The 24,243-nt window shown below is 40.7% G+C and overlaps 1 protein-coding gene across 1 annotated transcript in view; it reads right to left on the bottom strand.

Annotated features, from left to right (window-relative positions):
* Positions 1-4,812: 4,812 nt before the first annotated feature.
* adcy5 (adenylate cyclase 5) overlaps positions 4,813-24,243 on the bottom strand; it is a 116,615-nt gene continuing 97,184 nt past the window's right edge. The window contains 12 exon segments of the mRNA XM_034146278.1: positions 4,813-6,282; positions 10,095-10,219; positions 11,871-12,075; positions 12,631-12,894; positions 14,065-14,203; positions 14,477-14,497; positions 15,155-15,339; positions 18,663-18,821; positions 19,378-19,494; positions 20,048-20,135; positions 20,216-20,313; positions 21,551-21,710. Coding sequence (XP_034002169.1) covers positions 6,154-6,282; positions 10,095-10,219; positions 11,871-12,075; positions 12,631-12,894; positions 14,065-14,203; positions 14,477-14,497; positions 15,155-15,339; positions 18,663-18,821; positions 19,378-19,494; positions 20,048-20,135; positions 20,216-20,313; positions 21,551-21,710 — 1,690 coding nt within the window. The 3' untranslated portion in view covers positions 4,813-6,153.

Below are 24,243 nucleotides of genomic sequence, written 5' to 3'. Positions count from 1 at the left end.
GTATATAAGAACGTATTGTATGTGTGGTTTTTACTCATTTTCTGAATTTGACTGCTTTTTTATTTAACACTTAAGTGAAAACAATGCCTTTTTAAACATCCCCAGTAATTATTTCAACAAGAAAGTGTGTCGTACATTTATATCTGATGTCAAATTAAGGGAATAATGTGTTGTAAAAACCGGATTTAAGGCATATCGAAGAGCAGAAGTGGGGTTTTTCTTTCTTGCACATTACATGTCTTCATCATAGTGATATCAGGTCCTCTTAAATCCACTTGAATCATATCTCCCCCTGTAATTGTCTCTGAACTCAACCATGGAGCATTAAAGAAATCTTGGACATTACCATTACAATGACATCCTTTTTCTTTAACAGCGATTGTGGTCCTTTTCGTCGTAGCGCTGCTGAGGCTTAATGAGGCGTAGGAGGAGATCTGATGCTTTATCTGTGACTCTGATCCCTAGCGTCCTGTAATGAGAGGGATATCATGTAAAGAAAACATGTACCCAACCTTGAGATCTGCAGCCTCCAGCATACGGTAAATGATCTCTTTGGAGAAGAGAGAAATTACCAGGTAATGGCACATGAGGTATAATGAATATGATTGTAATTGACGTAATTTGTGCGAGTCTAATTACAAGGAAGAGCAATTTCCTCCAGATGTAGATTCATGTAGCAGGATTATTATTTTTTCATGACAAATGGCTGCTAAGGGTGCCAATTGAATACTTGAAACACAATTCCAACCCAGCATGCACCCAGAATGTCAGCGGTGACTATGTTTTTGTGGCACAGCTCACTCAGGGTGGCTGTTTCTGAAAAGGTCATAAACGTTAAAACTGGGGATTGTATTTGCTCCGAAATGTGCTTTAGTTCCCCGGAGAAAAGCCTGCAGTATAGTGGACTTTCATTCCTTTAATTATCCTCAAATCCTAATTTATTTTATCTAAAGATGCTTAATTTAATTTAAATAACTGTCCAGCACTGCATCTTTAAACAAGTGTATTTAATTACTCAAAACCCTTCATTAATTCCTAATGTAATGAGCAGTGATTTGACTTCTATACAAACATACATATTAAAGCTGTAATAGATGAAGTAACACTCAGGGTTTTAATCAGCAGATTAGCATGCTGCTTCCCGCTCTTACATCACATATAAACAGTAATGATGATGATGAGAAGAAGACGAAGGACCTCCATGTTTTAAAACCAAAGTGATGTAGTGCTGCTGCCATCTGTTGGTGAGCAACGTGAACATGTTAACAGGTTTGAAACACTACTGTTCTTCAATGTAGGACATATTCTGCTGATGTTCAGGTTCATATCAGTATGTAGTGTCTCTACTTTAAAGAGTCCTCTCCTGCTGATGTTCAGGTTCATATCAGTATGTAGTGTCTCTACTTTAAAGAGTCCTCTCCTGCTGATGTTCAGGTGTATATCAGTATGTAGTGTCTCTACTTTAAAGAGTCCTCTCCAGCTGTTGTCCAGGTGTATATCAGTATGTAGTGTCTCTACTTTAAAGAGTCCTCTCCTGCTGATGTTCAGGTGTATATCAGTATGTAGTGTCTCTACTTTAAAGAGTCCTCTCCTGCTGATGTCAGGTGTATATCAGTATGTAGTGTCTCTACTTTAAAGAGTCCTCTCCTGCTGATGTTCAGGTGTATATCAGTATGTAGTGTCTCTACTTTAAAGAGTCCTCTCCTGCTGATGTCCAGGTGTATATCAGTATGTAGTGTCTCTACTTTAAAGAGTCCTCTCCTGCTGATGTTCAGGTGTATATCAGTATGTAGTGTCTCTACTTTAAAGAGTCCTCTCCTGCTGATGTCAGGTGTATATCAGTATGTAGTGTCTCTACTTTAAAGAGTCTCTCCTGCTGATGTTGAGGTGTATATCAGTATGTAGTGTCTCTACTTTAAAGAGTCCTCTCCTGCTGATGTTCAGGTGTATATCAGTATGTAGTGTCTCTACTTTAAAGAGTCCTCTCCTGCTGATGTTCAGGTGTATATCAGTATGTAGTGTCTCTACTTTAAAGAGTTCTCTCCTGCTGATGTTCAGGTGTATATCAGTATGTCGTGTCTCTACTTTAAAGAGTCCTCTCCTGCTGATGTTCAGGTGTATATCAGTATGTAGTGTCTCTACTTTAAAGAGTCCTCTCCTGCTGATGTTCAGGTGTATATCAGTATGTAGTGTCTCTACTTTAAAGAGTCCTCTCCTGCTGAGGTTCAGGTGTATATCAGTATGTAGTGTCTCTACTTTAAAGAGTCCTCTCCTGCTGATGTTCAGGTGTATATCAGTATGTAGTGTCTCTACTTTAAAGAGTCCTCTCCTGCTGATGTTCAGGTGTATATCAGTATGTAGTGTCTCTACTTTAAAGAGTCCTCTCCTGCTGATGTTCAGGTGTATATCAGTATGTAGTGTCTCTACTTTAAAGAGTCCTCTCCTGCTGATGTTCAGGTGTATATCAGTATGTAGTGTCTCTACTTTAAAGAGTCCTCTCCTGCTGATGTTCAGGTGTATATCAGTATGTAGTGTCTCTACTTTAAAGAGTCCTCTCCTGCTGATGTTCAGGTTCATATCAGTATGTAGTGTCTCTACATGTCTCCATGCTTTAATGTTCAAAAAGCTCTTTATTTTTCTCATACTGCCTGTGCTGCAGCACCTCTTTTCACCTTCTGTCTGAAACCAGAGCCCAGTCTGCTCTGATTGGTTAGCTGGCCGGCTCTGTTGTGATTGGTCAACCGCTTAGAGATGTCCCGCCCCTTAGCCTACAGTATCACGTACTAACACTAAAGATGCTAAAAGACCCGAAGTATGTGGAGCTTTAAATCCATATGTGACGTTTGCGTTTCAACGGAGGATAAAAGCTTTTATGCTCAAAGCAAGCTGAGCACACAGGTGAAATAAATGCAGCAAACAATCCAGATGAGATCCTGTACCTCTGAAACATCTCAGCAGTTTATTGACTGTAAAAAAAAAAGAGCATAGTGTTTGGCATGACAACAAAAAACAACCCATGGTTCTGATGTTTGGTCACAGAATCTGCCTCGACTTGAGAAGGAGAAACGACGAGCTCCTCCGACTCTTTAAGACTGAAGAAAGAATACAGCTTCACCTCATCTCCAACCATTTGTGTTTGCTAGTGGCACATTTCTGCACAGTAAAGAGTAAGTGGGGGGGGGGGGGGGGGGGGGGGGTCACATGGGCGCAGAATGACTTATGGTTTTAGTAGTGGTGTGTGATCATGGTTCCAGGGTTACAGTACGTTAACGAAACAGAGTGCAAAGTTTCATTCTTCGGCCTCAAAGCAGCAAACATCTGGACCAAATGTCAAGTTTCTCTTTCACTTTTAAAACTGGAAACCAAAAGTAAAATCACCAAGACTTTTGCTCATGTGTATATTTAAAATATCCAATGAAAAGATCAGAATCATCAAAGTATCGATTGTTTACCTCATGGATTATAACATAGAGTTTCATTGGTTTAGCAATTAAGACAAATCTTCTTCCACAGGGCAGTTTGCAGGGAGTGGGGGTTAAACAAATAAAATGGAGCATGCTACTCTAATTTTTTTGTAAATGAATATTGTACTAGTACTGTTGATGCTTAATACATATATATCAAATACATATAATATATATATCTTTCAAATTGGATAGCAACATCCTTTTTGAAATGCTTTTTAAATATATTTTTAGCAGCATCACTTTAATTATAATTTAACTACTTTAAAGGTGGGGTAGGTAAGTTTGAGAAACCGGCTCGAGATACACTTTTTGTTATATTCCATGGAATGCTCTTAACATCCCGATAGCAATGAATATCTGAAGTGATTTGACAAAAAATCCATAAAAAAATGTCATCTGTGGAAGCCGTAGTACTGTAAAAAGCACGACCAATCATCTGAGCCGGCCCGGCTAAAATAACTGGATGACCTACCTGCCTGTCAGCCTTCCATCTGTGCACAAACTTATCTCGTGCCCTCATTGGTCATGTGCGCGTTCATGTGTGTTGGAGGAGGGGCTCTATAAGGAAGTGGCAGATTTTCCGGCTGTGTATTTTCAAATTCTAGCGATCTCGAGCCGGTTTCTCAAACTTACCTACCCCACCTTTAATTGATTGCTAACGACTATTTGAAATGTATTAAAAGACACTATTTAAGGCGTCCTTACATTGCAGCTATCCCAGTAAGTAAATACGCTAACACAGCAAACCAAATGTGTTTTAAACAATCGTAATTTCTAACCCTTTGATGATTTTGCTTTCATAAAAATCGGTGAAAATGGAAACGTCTTTTACACATTAGTCTCAAATTTGCTGTATTTCTAAATAACTGATTTCAGAAACTTGACACTCTGTCCAGACATTTCACTGATTTGTTTGCTATGATGTGAGCCAAGACCAACAGAACCAGCTGTAGTGTTTGGTAAAATAAAACTCAGATCTGTTCAAAGATGTTTGTGTTTGATGACCATACTTGCCAACCTTGAGACCTCAGAAATCGGGAGCATTTCAAAACCACCGCGGGGTGGGGGGGGGGGGGAGCTGTATTAGATTAACATTAACATGCTTATTGTTGTTGTAAGGGCACTGCCTTGCGGCCTGTAGCACCATCCTTTATGGAGCATATGTGAAGGACAGGAGTGAGCAGAGGGTAGAGTTGTCGATTCTTGTTCTGTTTTCTGTGACTATTTTCCCCACCCTCTCAGACTTTCAGTTGCGCGCGCTACTAAAGAGACGCGCTACCATGGAAACCAAACAATGGTGTAGCTGTATTAAAGTCCGAGTGGAAACAGTCCTGAGTAAATCTGATTTAGTCAGAAATCGGGAGAAATGCGGGAGAAATATGACCCCGGAAGGAAACCGGGAGAGGGCAATGAAATCGGGAGTCTCCCGCGAAAATCGGGAGGGTTGGCAAGTATGTTGATGACATGTTGAGTGAGGCTGTAATACTGAAGAAAACTGCTCCGATTGGAAAACAAAGACAAAAAAACCAGCAGATAAAAAGGGCACATTTCCACATCCCCCCCGTCAGTGTACAGTTCAGATTAAAGGCCTCATCATTGGACATTCATTGGGTCGTACCATCTGATTGAGCAAGCAAGAAAAGGGGGGTTTGTGGAGCGATGTAGCAAAAAGTGGACAGCTTAAAGCACTGGAGTGCAAAAAGACAGATGCATTAGCGTCCTTTAGTCTGTCATTCAAAGCACGCACTCACTCGGTTCGACGTGAATAATCAGAAACCGCAATGAAGTCGGCGAATTGTAACTTCCTGCAGAAAGGATTTGCTCAATTATGTGAAAAAAGCGCGAAAAAAACCAATCTGCTGAAGCTAAATGATTAGCTGTGGCGCTACGCTAAGTCCCGACAGGATGCAGTATGTACATCTGAAATACACATTGGTGTTTATAGATAGCTCTCTAATATATTAATGTACAAAATATAGAATCTTAAAATATCTGATAGGGTTTGGTGTTCTGAAGTCAAAATACAAAATGTCGAAGAATTAGAAAAAAAGCTCTTCTTTGACATCCTCTTTGTGTTTCGTGATGATACTGTGGCTTATGAATTTAAACGAGAAGCTTTCTGCTAACACTGCGGAGCGTTTCCCACGACTTCTCATCCGTCAGACACACTTTTCTCCAATAGGACACAGCTGTACCTTAGTTTCTGATCAGATATTGGTAAAAGGACGGGTAGTGCTGCGGTGCTGAGCGTCCACACTTTGTACCACGACAACATGGACCAAAATGTGTTTTAACATACAGAGCATAAAATCATACACATAAAACCGTCTGTGTTTGACATGTTTTCAGCAGGTGAAAAGGCAGAGAGAGAGAGAGAGACAGGAAGTGGCATGTTTGTCCCAAAACCGTCTGTAAAATGGGAAAGCGAATAGGAATATTCTTCGGTTGCTCTGATTGGACATTGGACATCTTTGGTCTCAATGGCAGATTCAGGCGAGCTCGGCCTCTTTTCATAGAGTCCCCTGCGCTGGCTTTGAGCCTCGGGATGATTTTCCTCATCCTGTTCCTCAGCAGGTTTTTGAGAATCGCCGCTTTGTTTAGTCTCAGTCCGCCATAGGGTCCGTTAGCCTGCAGGAGGCGGGGTTAACGCGTGACCCCAGTGTGTCTGTCTGTCACTCAGTAGAGGTTAACTGCACGGGGGTCCGCTGGTGAGGAAGTAGGTCATCATCTCCCCTTTGCCCTTCACTGTGACCAGCCCTCTGTACTCCAGGGTGTAGTTATAGGAGCTCAGCACCTGGTACATGTCCGCCGTCACCTGGGGACACAAGAGGGACAACCGTGAAGGAACGGCTTATATTTAATTCACTTTTCTATGTTTGTTATTCTCATTTTTTATTGACATTTTTCATATAGAACAGTGAAATACTGGCGGGACACTGCATCAACAAATCCCTCTCCCCCAGGGTCCTGCCATTGACATTACAAGACATGATATGGAAGAAGAAAAAGGTAATTAAATTCAAATCAAATAAATAGATAAATTAATTAAAAGGTCCATCCGCAATCAGCGTGTGATTCTTGGTTAACTTTGAAATGAAATAAAGTCTCTATTGGATTTTACGTGTTTTATTCACTTTTCTAAGTATTTCTCATTATGATGGATTTGTTTAGCACCTTATGATTCAGTATTCATTTGGGGATTAGTTTACATTAAAGCTTAATCTGCATTAAAATGACAATATTACCAGGCTTGTAGAGTAATGGATTACATGTAAAATATTTACGTAATCAGTGTGGGGGAAACTTCTGAAGCAATGGAGAGTCAGGACTCAGAGAGACACGAGGAGAGCTGGAGCTTTGACGGCAAACACTGACGGTTTATTTGGAGTTACGGCCGGAGAATTCACAAGACATGTGGTGTGTCACGAGTTGACACACCAATTCTGAAGAACTCTTTCTGCAGCTCGAGGTTTTAACTAGTTCGGAGTGTAATAATCAACATTCCTTATCAGCGAGACCCCGGACCCTGAATCTAACTAGAGCTCTCGTCCATAGGAAAGGATGTGCGCCAGGGAACCTTCGTCCCTGAACAGTAAACTACCTCATGGCAGCTTGTGCTCTGTCATAGACTGGCAACAACAATGCGCCCAAGCTGCCCCTCCTTAAGAGAGATAGCAGCAATACCCAAGGCCGTAGACCTATGCCATGGGGAAAGAGACAGTGAAGAGAGAAAATGATGAACTGGGTCAAAGGTTGAATACCTAAGCAAATTATTCCCCAACAATCAGGACACACAAAACTGATTCAGATTACTGAATCTTATCAAAAATGTAGGTAGGAAGTATAGATGTACAAACATTCAGTGGTACAAGTGTTAAATGACTTATATAAAAACAAAGTCAACTATTATAAAATCTATTAATAAGTCAAGGACACAACGGGGGACAACAGTGAGGGAAAGGGTTATTTCTATTTCACTTTTCTATGTTTTTATCATTGTTATGGCTTTGTTCAGCACCTAAAGATTCCCAGTCTGCATTTGCCTGGTTATTAGCCTCCATACAATGACAATATTTCCAAGCTTGATCAGTAACGGATTACATGTAACGGGATAACGTAAACAGGATACAACAGTTAAATAAAAAGAGATGTAATCAGATTACTGTTCAATCTAAAAATGGGGGTTACTAGCAGGAGTACAGTTACTAAAAAACTAAAGAAAACTCAAATTATTCAGAGATAACTTATCCTTTCTGGATTTACCAAAATGAAAAAGGTTCCGAAAACTCACATTTAGGTAAGAAAATTAGAGAAATGTAAATACAGATGTATACTGTATAATACAATTATTCAGTGGTGATTTGAAGTGTTTATATATAAACAAAGTAGGAAGATTTTTTTAGGGAATAAACTATTATACATCTATTTAACCCTCCTATTGTCTTCGTTTCCCCCCCCCCCCTTACTTTGGTGTTCGCGGTCAAATGTGAGCGGTCCTGTTTTAACTGCTATTACATTAACACAAAAACCATTAATCATCACCAAATTTCCTTTAACACCCTTTCAAACTGTACATATTGTATCAGACTACTGGTATACATGAAGAACTGCAGTAAATATACAAAGAATAGACACTGAACATGTATTGCGTGTGCCAGGTGTGATCCATGTGGGGGGATGGGCACATAAGAGCGGGACATGTGTCAAATTGTGTTTGTGTGTGTGTGTGTGTGTGTGTGTGTGTGTGTGTGTGTGTGTGTGTGTGTGTGTGTGTGTGTGTGTGTGTGTGTGTGTGTGTGTGTGTGTGTGTGTGTGTGTGTGTGTGTGTGTGTGTGTGTGTGTGTGTGTGTGTGTGTGTGTGTGTGTGTGTGTGTGTGTGTGTGTGTGTGTGTGTGTGGTGTGTGTGTGTGTGTGTGTGTGTGTGTGTGTGTGTGTGTGTGTGTGTGTGTGTGTGTGTTTTATCTGATCTGGATGGTTACTAATTCCTTTTCTTTATGGCGGTCATGTTTGACCGGGAACACCATGGGTGTTACAAAGTTGACTAAACCATCCAAAAGTCAATGAAAGTGGTGATCAGCAATTGTATATGTTCAAATGTCTACTGTGAAGGATATCATAAAGCCTTGATGCAATCGAATGTAAAACAAAAAAGTTATGATTGATGAAAGTAGTAAATCGGTCAGATTTGACCCGAAGACAAGAGGAGGGTTAAAGTGTTTTGGTCCATGTTTTTGTCGACAAAGAGCTTCACAATTGGGAATGCCTGTTGAGCTAAATGCTTTACAATAACTTATTTAACATTGTATTATTGGTTAAAATGTGTTTGTTTCTGCTTCATTAATCACTGCATGGTTGAAAAACATGAATTACTAACTGTATAAAAGCCCCTTGGAGCACTGATTGTCTCGGCTTGTTCGTATGTGAATACTGAATTATATCACCCACCAATGGAGAATATTGATTTACATTTCCAGTGTATTTCCTGCTCATGAGAAAGCAGCGGTGCGTATTTGCTCCTGCGTTCAGTAAATGGTTTTCAGATGGAGCAGTGGAGACGGCTGGGATGAAATTAAACGTTTCCATCTGCGTTCGAAGCAGCTTGGAGTTATTCGGCTTTAATGATTTCACATCTGATCGAGCAAAACCAACACGGCCATTTTTAATGAACATGTTCATTAACCGGAGTAGCCTTTTCTCACATCCAGCCGCAGCCATGTCTGAAGGGCAGGTTTGCAGAGCTCATGCACATTAGATTAATTTGTAATCTTTGACCAAATTAGCTTGATGCTAACTACAAGATGGCAAAACCTACAGCAGTCCTGAGGTCTGCAAATACTGCTTTAATGACTAAATGTAGCCTCAATATTCTGTCTTTTTCAAAACTAGGTGAAGACTGTGCTGAGATTGTTCCGGTGTCTTTAATGTGTTTGACTTCAGACGAGAAAAGGATGTGACAAATTAATATTGAGGGCTGCGGATAGAGGTAGATTTTGAGTGACATTTTAATATGTCAACTGGGCTTTATTGACTCAAAACTGTCAGTATTATTTGTATTGGTATTATTATTATTATTTATATATAAAAGCAGGCTGAAGTAGCTCAGTGTTGACTGTCTGTGTAACTAAATTGGTCTTTCATTTATCAAAAAAGTCAGCATAATGTGGGTTGGAATAGTGCATCAATCTTTAAGTCTCTATTTTTACAAGTATTAAAAGTCAAATCAAACGGAAACCATTCCCAAAATCACTGGAACACAGTCAAATGTGAATATCTTGAAGGTCCTTATCTAGCATTGTGCTTCCCTGTTGCATTTCAAAAATAAAGTAATCTAAAAAAATCTCTAAAAACATCTGATTTTGTTATTTTTGATAGACTCTTCATGCACTATTTCAATTGTATTTGCATTTACTTGCACTATTGTATCTGTTTTATTTGTTCTATGCCCGACATATATGTTGGAGGAAGCTGTGACCTAAGTTTTTCATTGACATATCCACTGACTGTAGCTAATGTGCAAATGACAATAAAGCCTTGAATTGAATTGAATTGAATTTGATAAAAGCATATTTTTACTTTTATTTTATATCTCTGAAATTAGTGTAGTGACAAAATGATATGAGACTTCACCTGGATCCTCTCCGGTACCCCGGTGCTGTCCATGCGGCTCGCCACGTTCACCGTGTTTCCCCAGATATCGTACTGAGGCTTCCTCGCCCCGATCACCCCGGCAACCACAGGGCCGATGTTGAGACCTGAGAGAAGAAATTAAAATACAATGAACAAATAAAAGACGAGACACGGTACGTCATTAACAACAAACCAGCTGGATGTGTAAACGAATAATGTGACAATATATTCTACAAGTGTTTACTTTTGGAAACAGTGTTTAAATTGAGTGTTTAAATAAATACTTTGGTAACGATGTTGCGACGCTATTGACGGCTTGACCGATAAGGCTTTCACAAAATATGAACACACTGATTATTTAAAAAAATCGTCATAAGTAACATGGATGAATGATTAAGTAGGTAAAGGCAAGTCAATGAAAGGCTACCAGTCTAGTAAAGCCCAAAAAGTGACGTCACTTAAGCGAACTGCAGCTTTTAAAACCAGGAAAGACAACACTTCAAAATCAAAGACAATATCTAGTCCTAGGCTTAGTTGAATACTCGATTCTGATTGGTCAATTTGAACATTCCAGAGTTCTGCATGTCTTTCGCTGTCACTGTTAACATGCTGCTGTAACGAAAACATTTGATAAATTGGGATCAATAAAGTATATCTCGTCTTTAACAACAAACCAGCTGGACTTGGATGCACAAACGAATAATATTTTTACTTTGGAAACAGTGTTTAAATTGATTTTTTTTTTTTAAATCTCATAATAAAGGCTAGGCGATATGAAGATAGTCTTTGATATTGTGAGTGAAGTCGTTGGTTTATATAATGTGTAGCCATGTAATAAGCAGGATAATTTACAGTCCTTAAAGGTGGGGTAAGTAGGTAAGTTTGAGAAACCGGCTCGAGATACACTTTTTGTTATATTCCATGGAATGCTCTTAACATCCCGATAGCAATGAATATCTGAAGTGCTTTGACAAAAAATCCATAAAAAAATATCATCTGTGGAAGCCGTAGTACTGTAAAAAGCACGACCAATCATCTGAGCCGGCCCGGCTAAAATAACTGGATGGCCTACCTGCCTGTCAGCCTTCCATCTGTGCACAAACTTATCTCGTGCCCTCATTGGTCATGTGCGCGTTCGTGTGTGTTGGAGGAGGGGCTCTGTAAGGAAGTATTCTGTCTTTTTCAAAACTAGGTGAAGACTGTGCTGAGATTGTTCCGGTGTCTTTAATGTGTTTGACTTCAGACGAGAAAAGGATGTGACAAATTAAAATTGAGGGCTGCGGATAGAGGTAGATTTTGAGTGACATTTTAATATGTCAACTGGGCTTTATTGACTCAAAACTGTTAGTATTATTTGTATTGTTATTATTATTATTATTATATATATATAAAAGCAGGCTGAAGTAGCTCAGTGTTGACTCTCTGTGTAACTAAATTGGTCTTTCATTTATCAAAAAAGTCAGTATAATGTGGGTTGGAATAGTGCATCAATCTTTTGTAAGGAAGTGGCAGATCTTTTCTGGCTGTGTATTTTCAAATTCTAGCGCACTCGAGCTGGTTTCTCCAAGATTACCTACCCCACCTTTAATGATAAAAGACCCAAAGATCTTGACTCACCATGAAGGGGTATCACAATATATTTATAATACATATTGCCTAGCCAGAACTGTATATCAGTTTGTAAATAAGCTAGTGTTGGTCTTTCACTCCTGAGTTAACTTCATTTGTATTTCCAGTGAAAAGCCCTCCGCTCCTTCCTTCTGTTCAGCGGCTCACCTATTTTCATCTTGAAGTTGTTGAAGGAGTGCTCGTTGATGTACTTCATCTGGTCCATCAGCCTCATGGCGTAGTCTGCCAGCGCGCGGATGTGCGAGCGGCCGACCTTATCGTAGGTGGAGTCGTTGAGGCCGGAGGCCGCCATGTAGGTGGAGCCGATGGTCTTTATCTTCTCCAGCTGACGGAACTGATCCTCACTGATGATCTGAGGGGAACAGTCGGTATATTAAGAAAAAGGCCTATATTTATTAAAAAATTCTGTTACAATAACTAGTTACCGAGGAAAAAGGTGTACTTGGTAACCTGAGTATCACAGTATAAAAGTAATGTGACCTGATTACTTTCCATTACCTTAATAATGTATTGTATTTTGCTTTTTTGTGAGATGGAAATGTCCTCTCCCCTACATTGTTATTGTGCCCTTATTTGAGTTTTGTGACTGTACTAAATAAAAATAAAAGGTACATTGTAATCCTGTTAGTAATCCCACATTTTTCTAAATGCAACAGTAATCTGATTACTTCTTATTTAAAGGTCCCCTATTATACTGTTTTTCATCAATATATTACAGGTCTCAGATACAAACATGTCTCTGATTGGCTGAAACACAATAGGTTACTGTAAGTTACTGTAAGGGAATACAGTTACCTTTTTTTGTATCCTGATTACGTAACCCTTAACATGTAATCTGTCACTCCCCAAACCTGACACACACGCACACACACAAACACACATACATACATATAAGTTTCCATCTCACCTCGTCGAAGTCTGCGATGATCTCGTTGAGCAGCCGCAGACACTCCACGCCCTCGTTGTTGCCCTCCAGCTCCACGTAGAACTCGGAGAAGTTGCTGATGGAGGCGAACATCACGGCCACGCACTCACAGGACTGGTAGTAGAGCTCGTCGTTCCTCCGCTCGCGCTGCAGGAAGTGAGCCGCCACGTCTTTGGGCAGGATGTTGTGGAGCAGACGCCTGTTGTACGCCTGCAGCTCCTCCATCTCCTCCTTCTCCTCCGTGGCCTGTTCGGGGTTAAATGTCATTCAATTGATTCTTTTTCAAATGTTGTTCAAACATGCATGGCGTCCAGAGGTTAAACCCTAATGACTTGTCATGTAGCGATGACAACATGTAAATTATTCAGTGTAATACTGTATATTGATAACTTGGATATCAGATATTTTAACTCCCCATATGATTGATAATAGGATGGACTTTTTATGAGGGTGCTGCACTTACTACGGGCGGGCGGGCGGGGGGGTAAGAAAATCCATACGTATGGATATATGCTATGGCAATATTGTATTGATACATGGACATCTATTATCAATCTCTAAATATATAAAAATATTAATTATTTTTTATGCATGCTTCTTAGGTAACATTAAGCTGTCTTTGGCTCTTTTCTGCTGTAACAATGTACATTTCCCCTCTGTGGGACGAATAAAGGTATTCTGATTCTGATTCTGACACACTCACACTCACACACACACACACACACACACACTAGGGCTGCACGATATATCGTGTCGTGACGATAATCGCGATATGCGCATGCATCACATCGCAGGACGTGCGACTTTTTTAGGGCACGCGATATTAAGTAGGCAAATTAACTCAAACACGTCATGTTACAATTATTTTGCTGCTTGCTACAAAAGGAAAACTTGTGCGGCTCTCATGTCAGAGGTACTTGAGTGAGTGACAGCAAACCACCAATCACAATCAAATCTCCACAGCAAACGGACCCCGTGATTAAAGGTAAAAACACTGAATAAAGTAGTTTCATGTGTTTCTCCAGGGCAGTTCTGCGCTGCTAACCGAGCTAGCTCAGCTTGTTGCTCTGATAACTTAAGATCCAGACGTCCGTGACTAAAATCCTTCATCCGGTTAAATATAGTTAGAAAAATATAGCATTAAAGTTCAAGAAAGGATGGTTTGAGGAAAAAAAAAACTGTGTTTTCTTCAATTCCTGTATTTTTTCCTATCGCAATATATATCGCAGGGGGAAAAAAAATCTCAATGTCAGTGCAACACACACACACACCCCCACCCCCACCCCCACACCCACACCCACACACACACACACACACACACACACACACACACACACACACACACACACACACACACACACACACACACACACACACACACACCACACACACACACACACACACACACACACTGACCTGCAGCTTCCACAGGAAGTCGAGTCTGGCCGTGGACTCCACCTGCTGAGCGTGAAGATAGAGAGCGAGGACGAAGACTGTGATGACCACCGGGGTCATGATCTTCAGAGGAACCTTGGAGTACATCATGCAGCTGGGGCTGGAGCACACACACACACACATATATATAATGTTGAGATGTGTTATGCTTAAGTGCAACTCAACAGATAGGTGTTCAGTTATTCTGTAAGGGTGTTGAGACTTTGCAAGAACACTGTGACACCAAAACAAGCTGCCCTCTAAATGTTGGCTCATTAGCGTTAGCATCTGTTGCCAGCAGGTCATTATGGTAGCATTGGTGCCAGCACAGGGATAATGATGCTGTTAGCTTAATCAGACCTCAGAGGTGATGTTTGGGAGCCATCAGTCTCACCTTGTTCCATTCATGTGCTCGCTGTGGGGGGGGAACAGAGAAGAGACGATCAGTGAGGCCAACATCGAGAGTCTAGACATTTCAACACACCAGCTGAGAAAAAACTTATTTTACAGTTTTCAGTTTATTTTTGGATGTATTCATGTTGTCTTATGTCTGTCTTGCTTTAACTGTGTGGGTTATCTGTTGTTAACTTTTTGTCCAGCCTACTAACCATGTTTTATTCCTTGGAATCATGTATCTACCCTGTACACATGGTGCATATTTGCTCATATGTTTAACCCTCTAACCTTTAAAAAAAGGTTTATTTAGGTGTATTATTACTGATATTATTATTGTTGTCATTATTAGTATTTTTTTTTAACTATTATTATTTATTGTTTTACTTTCATTATATTGTTTTGTTTTGTAATATTATTGGACATATTATTTATTATTATTATTATAATTGTTGATATTATTTTTACTATTATTTTAATTTGATGTTTTGTATTTTTTGTATTATTATTATTATTATTTTTTTTTATTGTTTTGTAATATTATTGAATATATTATTGGTATTATAAATATTATTTGTACTAATATTGTAATTGTATGTTTTGTATCATTATTCATATTATTATTTTGTATTATTTATAATTATTCATATTATAAATTCTGTAAAAATATTAAACTTACACGATGGTGACGGTGTTGGCCATCACCAGCAGGTCCTGGTTGTCGAACAGACTGACTTTGGGAACCTCCATGACCAGCAGGTAGAGCAGCTCGATGAAGAGCATGAGGAAGAGCTTCCCGATGCTGCTGATCTGCAGGAAGACGGAGCAGGCCAGCAGGCTGAGCAGCACGCAGCAGGAGAAGTACTGACGGAGAGAAGAGAGGGCGTTAGGAAGGATGCAGCTATTTATATATTTTATAATCACGCTTTAGACTGAAACACTGGCACAAACTTACTGTAACACAAAAAGTAAGGAAATGTGTGTTTGGTAGATTATTTCTTTGAGGTAACAATGCTTCTTGGCAATGAATCTTATACCATTGGAAAGCCTGTTTTCGTACCTTTCCAATGGTAGAGGTAGCAGAGCTGAGTATGTGGGGGGCTCCCATGACAAATTTGACAAATCTCCTCTGCTAGTGCCAAACTTTGCAACGGTATAAGATGTATTGACAAGAAGCATTGTTACAACATAGAAATCATCTACCAAACACACATTTCCTTACTTTTTGTGTTAAAGGTCACCTATCGTGCTATTTTTAGGAAATAGCATAGGTCTCAGATATATACAAATATATAAAAAACATGTCTATGAAGTGTTTTGCTCAAAATACCAAACAGATCACCCATTCTAGCCATGCCTCATATCCCTCTATTTCACTTCCTGTTTCAAAAGTGCTGATTTGGGGTATAAAGCTTTAAAAAAAAATTAAAAAATTGATAAAAAAGGAGGGGGCTGAGCTCATGCGGGACCCGGCAGCTACTGTCTAAACTAAATACTGCCGTGATGAAACGCCATATCATGGATTATCAAGGATTATTTCTGAAACAGTATGGAGCTCAAAGGCTTTCTCTCTTGCCGGTTATACCACAAGGTGAGTTCCTTTTTATTTCCTGCTTCTTCACACACATGCTCTCCAGTACAGGTTAGCTCTGAGTGTTAGCGATGCTAATGTAAACACCGACCATATTACGTCCAAAACAGTCGGGCATTGTTTCTGATAGCAACGTTTCTGATAGGGCCGTGGGTGTAAAGCCAGCCTACATTTCCGATATTACGTCATATCGGACGCAAATCTGGATCAGCTCCGTTGTAGCCCCGTTTTTAGAGATTTGGGTACGGAGGAAAAGAGAGAGGGTTTTATTTTCTGACGCTGCGTGAGTTCCCTGACACACCGGGGACACATATTTATGTGAAAAAAAGTGCATTTTGCATGATATGTCCCCTTTAATTATATAATACTATTCTTGGTGCTCTTCCTCCTTATCTAAGGATCTACATAAACCGAAAATGCACAGGACGAGCACGACTTGTTTCTTCTAACTGTCCCAAAAGTCCGTACTGAACTGGGGAAGTTCAGTTACGCTGCTCCTGAGGCTTGGAACCAGCTGCAAATTGAGCTGAAACTCAGAGAGCTGGTCTCTTTAAAGAAACTCAAAGCGACTCTCAATGACCTTTAAGCGACTCTACATGACCTTGAAGCGAACCGCTGTGGCTGTAAATGCTTTGGCTAACTTGTTGTATGACTGTGTTGTGATTGTGTGTTTTAAAATGGTCTGTAACTGTGCTGTTAACATTCTTGGGCCAGGACTCTCTTGAAAAAGCGATTTTTCCTATCCTGGTTAAATAAAGGTAAAATTAAAATAAATACAATTGATATTGTGTGACACTCGGTTCTGCTGAACGAGTCACATCCAGACGTATAATAAAAGACGCCATAAGCCGGCAATTTTCACCACTTAACTGTTAATTCAGACCTCACTGTGCATGCCAAATGTTAACATTTATACCTGAAATTACCCTCACTTAGCATCCATTTGTTCTGCTGCTGTTCAACATGATATCATTTGTCTGAAGCATTGACATCTTAAAGTATCCAATTAAAGGTGCTCCACTGTGACAGATTGAGCAATTGTGTCCTTTTTATTGCAATGACGTATCTTTTGAAAATCAATAAGGAGACTGAGGTATCACTTTACAGACACACTGTTCAGTCCCTCGCCTCATGTTCACACCATAAAATAACATTTACCCTCATTTCACTTATTAATAAGACTGCTTGACTGCATCTTGAAGTTAGCATTCATAATGTCTGTTCATTTCCAACAGATACACTTGATCAACACAATCAGTCACAATACACAACGTTGATATTTTGTCCAATAACCCTGCTTTGTGAAATGTACAGTCTTTTGCATTCTGCCAACCATACATAATGTACAACCGCTAATAGGGCGAAGCCTGCGAGCTAGTTCAGGCAGTCAACCCGAGCACCAATGATACATTAACACGTGACGCGTCTCTCTTACAACCAACCAAACACATTCTCCTAAACGTGCTGCTCTATTTAAGCTGCCAGGTCTTCCTGCCTCTGCCTCGCTATGCTGCTGCTGCCACTGCTGTGTTCACTTGCTATTGCTACGTTCATGTTCCTGCTGCTGTGTTTCATGTTGCTGCTGCTTGCCAGATCTTGTACTTGAGTGAAAGTAGAAGTACTCAGATCATGTACTTGAGTAAAAGTAGAAGTATTCAGATCTTGTACTTGAGTAAAAGTAGAAGTACTCAGATCTTGTACTTGAGTAAAAGTAGAAGTATTCAGATCTTGTACTTGAGTGAAAGTAGAGTGTAGGAATAGTCTGTTACAAGTAAAAGTCCTGCATTCAAAATGTTACTCAAGCAAAAGTAGAAAAGGCTTTCAAATATGGCATCTAAATAAACTCTAAAAGTAGTCATTATGCAGATGTATTAAATACATCTAGTGGAGTAAAAGCACACGAACTACCTCTGAATTGTAGTGGAGAAGAAGTACAAAGTAGCATAAAATGGAAATGCTCAAAATTGTAAATCTACTTAGTTATTTTACACAACTGGGCTTTGAAGGTGTCTGCAAATAACCCCCATGCACACACAGATACTGTAAGAAGGGAGTACCTCAGGGAAGTGTTCTATTGCACTATGTTATCTGTTCTATTTGTTCTATGTCCTATAGATGAGAGTAACACTTCCGGGCGAAAATTACGGCCCCGCCCACTTTTGGGGGAAAACAACGCTGTCATTTGAATGGCGGTCAATACAAATTCTGAAGTTTTTACCAATCCGATCAGAATTTTTTGAAAACCGTGGATCTTCAAAGAGCCCGATTACGATGGCCAGTCAGGCAAACAATTACATGAAATCATTGGAAATCGACAATCGGTCTCAAAGGACAGTAAAAGAAGAGCTCTGTGGCTTCAGGCTTCATCGCCATTCAAATGACAGCGTTGTTTTCCCCAAAAGTGGGCGGGGCCGTAAAGTGACGTAGATGTTACTCTCATCTATGAAAATCGATAGCCTACTGCTATATTTAACCATATATCGAGCACGATCGTCGATTTCCAATGGCTTCATTTCATTTCCATATCTACACTGTAGCTATGTACAAATGACAATAAAGCCTTGAACTTGAAACAGAGGACGAGGAAGTCTTGTACCTCAGGGAAGCTGCAGATGAGGGCGTCCTCTCCGAAGGACTCGTGCTGGGCGTCCAGGCTATAGTTGAGCAGGTGAGCGTGGCAGGCGTTCACCCCGGAGAGATTGAGGTTCAGCTCATCCCGGATGCAGCTGCGCAGGTCCAAGCTGCTGCAGGTGAACTGAAGCAGGCACAAGAGGAGAAATGTTCAGTTGTTTTTAGGCCCATGGTCCACTATTATACTCATCAATATATTATAGGTCTCAGATATATACAAAACATATCTCTGAAGTGTTTGGCTCCAAACACTAAACAGATCATTGCAGCATCCCATAATCCCCTCTGTTTCAGCCCTGTTTCCAAAGTGCTGATTCTCTGTCTGTTACTTTAGATGAAAATAAGGAGCCCCTCCCCACGCCCCTCTGAGAGAGATTTGGTTAAAAAGAACACAATGGTGCTCTAGGAGGAGATTCAGGTGATAAGGTGGGGGGGGGGGGTTACCTTGGTTGCTGATTGGCTAATGTAATGTAGAGGAGACATGAAGAAGAGGGGACACATGTTGATGTAGAAGAGACATGAAGAAGAGGGGACACATGTTGATGTAGAAGAGACATGAAGAAGAGGGGACACATGTTGATGTAGAAGAGACATGAAGAAGAGGGGACACATGTTGATGTAGAAGAGTCATGGAAAAGTGGATTTTGCATAATAGGTGACCTTTAATAGTCTTAACTTACAATATTGATGAAGGCAGAAAGAAATACGATGATGATGGTGAAGATGCCCACCAGGGTGCTGTTCAGTCTGGACTGCACAATCCTCTTAGAGAGCGTCTGCAGAGGGACGGGGAACAGCTGAGAGCAGGGGGGGGGGGGGGGGGGGGGGGGGGGGGGGGGGGGGGGGGGAGACAGAGAAGGAAGGATAAAGGGTTAGATACAAATTCAAACATGTAATGCATTACGCTTCTCTATGTTACAAATAGTTTGCTAACAATGGCAGAAAGATCTTTGCACAATCTCACAGAAGACTGTTCATATCCATTTCTACTGTACTGTAGATACACACCAACAAACTGACCTGAAACTGGACAGACTGAGAAACTATAACACCTTCTCATTGAAGTCAAAGTCAAAAAGTCAAGTCAACTTCAGTTTGTGTGTACAGACAGAGACATCGAAATACCGTTTCCCAAATATGTATAAAATATGTATATTAAAGCTCTGCCCTTTAATGAGAAGGCGTTATGAGATGTGTTATTTTGAATCATGAGTGGTGCCATCTGCACTTTGCAATAAGGAACTTAGTTAGAAACTCTTATCTGAAAGAACTTGCTATGAGGTCAAGAGCCGGTTACGTTTAAATGTATACATGGCTGCCATTATCTAGAATCAATCCGAGGATGCTCACCCCGAAGCAGCAGTACACAGTGGAGACGAACATGACGGCGGTGAGGATGACGAGGCCGGTGGTGAAGAAGCCGATCATCAGACTGGAGCTGCAGACAGGGAGAATGTCCTTTTATACGTGTATTTATTATGCATTTTATGTTGTAGTATTTCAAAGAGATTCACTCACGATGGCACAATGACGATCTGGATGAAGCAGATGAAGAGGAAGACGAGGGAGGCGCAGGCAACGTACGCCCCGAACCTGGAGTCCACCTGTTTGGAGTACTGAGGAGGAAACAAGAGGGAGGGGGGGGATTTTAATATTTAAATATCTATGTATTTCAAACGTGTCCATCTGAAAGCAAAGCCCATTTGTCTCTTTGAACGCTCAGTCAAATAAAGCCATGAAATGTGCAAATGTGTATAAAAAGGCTTTGGTAGGTCAGGGCAGGAACAGATGGTTATTTGATTTGATTTATTTATTTGAACAAGGACCATGCATACAAAAACATTAATCTCAGAAAAGAGAAGATACTGTATGGGTTATGCCAGAATTTAGCTAATAGCACATTTCCATCTGCAGTCGGTAGGTACATAACAATTAACACACACTAATAACATTGCATACTCTCTATCACACAAACCATTATAAAACAGATTGAAGTACAGGTCAATAAAGTAGTATATAGTACAGTTAAAATATTATATTACAATACTGTTCAATTGAAAAGCTGTGTAATTAATGTTGGCATGACTGGTTGCTTAATATCAATGTTTTGGCACCATGAGAGAAAGAGTGAGGTCAGTGCAGGTTTGAAGTATGTTGGAATACTTTAGGGGACGTCTTGATCATGTTCAGGTTCATATTAGTATTTAGTGTCTCTACTGGGACATGTCTTTAATGCTTCAATGTGGGAGAGAAACTCCTTTTAGCCTTTGCAGACCATGTACTTGTACACAAACCTAAATAACTGCTACAGGAAAGAGAAAAAGCCCCAAAAAGCAGAATAAGGCCTCTTAAACTTTCTTACACTCCTCACAATATCCTCCTCTGTTTGAAATGTGAAAACACTTCTCCTCCTTCTCCTTCTCCCCAAAACTCTTTTGCAGCGAGCCGAGCTCTGACCTTTCATCTCAGCCTGTCCTTCACTGTCTGAAATATTTCACTTCCTTTTCCCTTTAGCAGCGTCTCTTCCCTCTTTAAACCCCAGTTCCTCTGTTACACTTTGACTGACTTCCTCGAGGGACAGAGAAAAGCGAACGGCGGTGGAAGAGCTTTTTGCACGGGGAAGATTGCTTGTCACGGCCAATTATGTGCTCTCTTTTATTTGCAGTGTGTGTCACTATATGTGTGTGTGTGTGTGTGTGTGTGTGTGTGTGTGTGTGTGTGTGTTGTGTGTGTGTGTGTGTTGTGTGTGTGTGTGTGTGTGTGTGTGTGTGTGTGTGTGTGGTGTGTGTGTGTGTGTGTGTGTGTGTGTGTGTGTGTGTGTGTGTGTGTGTGTGTGTGTGTGTGTCCCCTTACCTTCTTCTCCAGGTCGGGCTCTCTGAAGGTGAGCAGGAACTTCTTGACGTGTTCGGAGCGCAGGCGGTCGATGCTGCGGGCGTCGATGGCGCGGCCCAGGAACTCGTCCACCTCGTCCTCTGGGTTCAGGTTTTCTTGTGTGTTTCTGAAATTGAAATGCCTGAAGGACACAAGATGAGACCAGGTGACATTAAAGGCCCCCTATTATACTGTTTTTCATCAATATATTATAGGTCTCAGATATATCCAGAGCCTGTCTCTGATTGGCTGAAACACCAAACAGATCATTGCAGCATCCCATAATCCCCTCTGTTTCAGCCCTGTTTCCAAAGTGCTGATTCTCTGTCTGTTACTTTAGATGAAAATAAGGAGCCCCTCCCCACGCCCCTCTGAGAGAGATTTGGTTAAAAAGAACTCAATGGTGCTCTAGGAGGAGATTCAGGTGATAAGGTGTGGGGGGGGGGTTACCTTGGTTGCTGATTGGCTAATGGTTACACAAGACAAAACATCGTTATGACATCATCATATGGCCCAAATCTGATCAGCTCATTTTCAGACAGGTTTTTATAGAAATGGATCAGGACAAAAAGAGAGAGAATCTTTGTTCCTGAGACTTTCAGAGTCTCTTTCCACAGAGGGGACACATGTTGATGAAGAAGAGACATGAAGAAGAGGGGACACATGTTGATGAAGAAGAGACATGAAGAAGAGGGGACACATGTTGATGTAGAAGAGACATGAAGAAGAGGGGACACATGTTGATGTAGAAGAGACATGAAGAAGAGGGGACACATGTTGATGTAGAAGAGACATGAAGAAGAGGGGACACATGTTGATGTAGAAGAGACATGAAGAAGAGGGGGACACATGTTGATGTAGAAGAGGACATTGATAGAAGAGGGGACACATGTTGATGTAGAAGAGACATGAAGAAGAGGGGACACATGTTGATGTAGAAGAGACATTGAAGAAGAGGGGACACGTGTTGATGTAGAAGAGACATGAAGAAGAGGGGACACGTGTTTGATGTAGAAGAGACATGAAGAAGAAGGGACACATGTTGATGTAGAAGAGACATGAAGAAGAGAGGGACACATGTTGATGTAGAAGAGACATGAAGAAGAAGGGGACACTGTTGATGTAGAAGAGACATGAAGAAGAGGGGACACATGGGTTGATGTAGAAGAGACATGAAGAAGAGGGGACACATGTTGATGTAGAAGAGACATGAAGAAGAGGGGACACATGTTGATGTAGGAAGAGACATGAAGAAGAGGGGACACATGTTGATGTAGAAGAGACATGAAGAAGAGGGGACACATGTTGATTGTAGAAGAGACATGAAGAAGAGGGGACACATGTTTGATGTAGAAGAGACATGAAGAAGAGGGGACACATGTTGATGTAGAAGAGACATGAAGAAGAGGGGACACTGTTGATGTAGAAGAGACATGAAGAAGAGGGGACACATGTTGATGTAGAAGAGACATGAAGAAGAGGGGACACTGTTGACTTGTAGAAGAGACATGAAGAAGAGGGGGACACATGTTGATTGTAGAAGAGGACATGAAGCAGTAGGGGGACCACATGTTTGATTGTTGAGATGTAGAAGCGACATGAAGAAGAGGGGACACATGTTGATGTAGAAGAGACATTAGAATGAAGAGGGGACACATGTTGATGTTAGAAGAGACATGAAGAAGAAGGGAACACATGTTGATGTAGAAGAGACATGAAGAAGCGGGGACACATGTTGACTGGTAGGAGAAGACCATGAAGAAGAGGGGACACATGTTGATTGTAGAAGAGACATGACAGAAGACGGGGACACATGTTGATTGTAGAAGCAGACATGAAGAAGAGGGGACACCATGGTGATGGTAGAATGAGACACCTTGACGAAGACAGGGACACATGTGATGTAGAAGAGACATGAAGAAGCGGGACACATGTTTGATTGCTGTAGAAGAGACCTGAGAAGAAGTTGGCTTTTGCATTTAACAGGTGACCTTTAAAATCTCAGGAGGAGTGAAAAAACTCTTCAGATTGTCCTGGAACTTTCTACTATTCTATTCTCTTCTCACAAGGTAGGAACAACTGCAAACCATTTATCAGGCTAACACTCCACCCTGAGGTGCATTATCATTTAGCTAATCATATGCTAAGTGAAAAGAGGCAATTGACCTGAAACATCATGACTCCCCTCCTTCTCAAAAGACTCCGCAGTTTCTTTTGGATTAATAAGAGAATCAGCAAAGTGTCGTTTATATTGATTGAATCTCTCCTGCCCTGTTTTCAACGGCACTTATCAGCTAATGTCCTGCTAACAGTGATAATGGGAGTGGGAGTCTGTTCCCGTTTACTACTTCAAGGAGTTCTTCATTTGTCATATAAAGGACAAATCAACAACCTTTAGCTACCGATAAATAGTACATCTCGAGGACAGTACTTTGTGAAATTAGGGAAAACCAACTGGTACTGCATGACTCTGTGTATTTGTCGATGTGCAAAATGAGATTTGAAAGTGCTCTGATGTCAAAATATGTTATATATATATTTCAGTTTTTCTCATTTACGATAAGCATAACGCCAGATTCACTCAGGCTGCATCTCACTTCGGTTAAATGGATTCCTTGCGTCCCTCACTTGCGTTGTTTCCCTGCGACTAGTCCCTCCCACCAGGGAAGCATGGA

The sequence above is a fragment of the Trematomus bernacchii genome, unplaced genomic scaffold, assembly GCF_902827165.1.
Source record: "Trematomus bernacchii unplaced genomic scaffold, fTreBer1.1, whole genome shotgun sequence".
Classification (NCBI taxonomy): Eukaryota; Metazoa; Chordata; class Actinopteri; order Perciformes; family Nototheniidae; genus Trematomus; species Trematomus bernacchii.
This window is presented reverse-complemented; position numbering and strand designations above follow the sequence as displayed.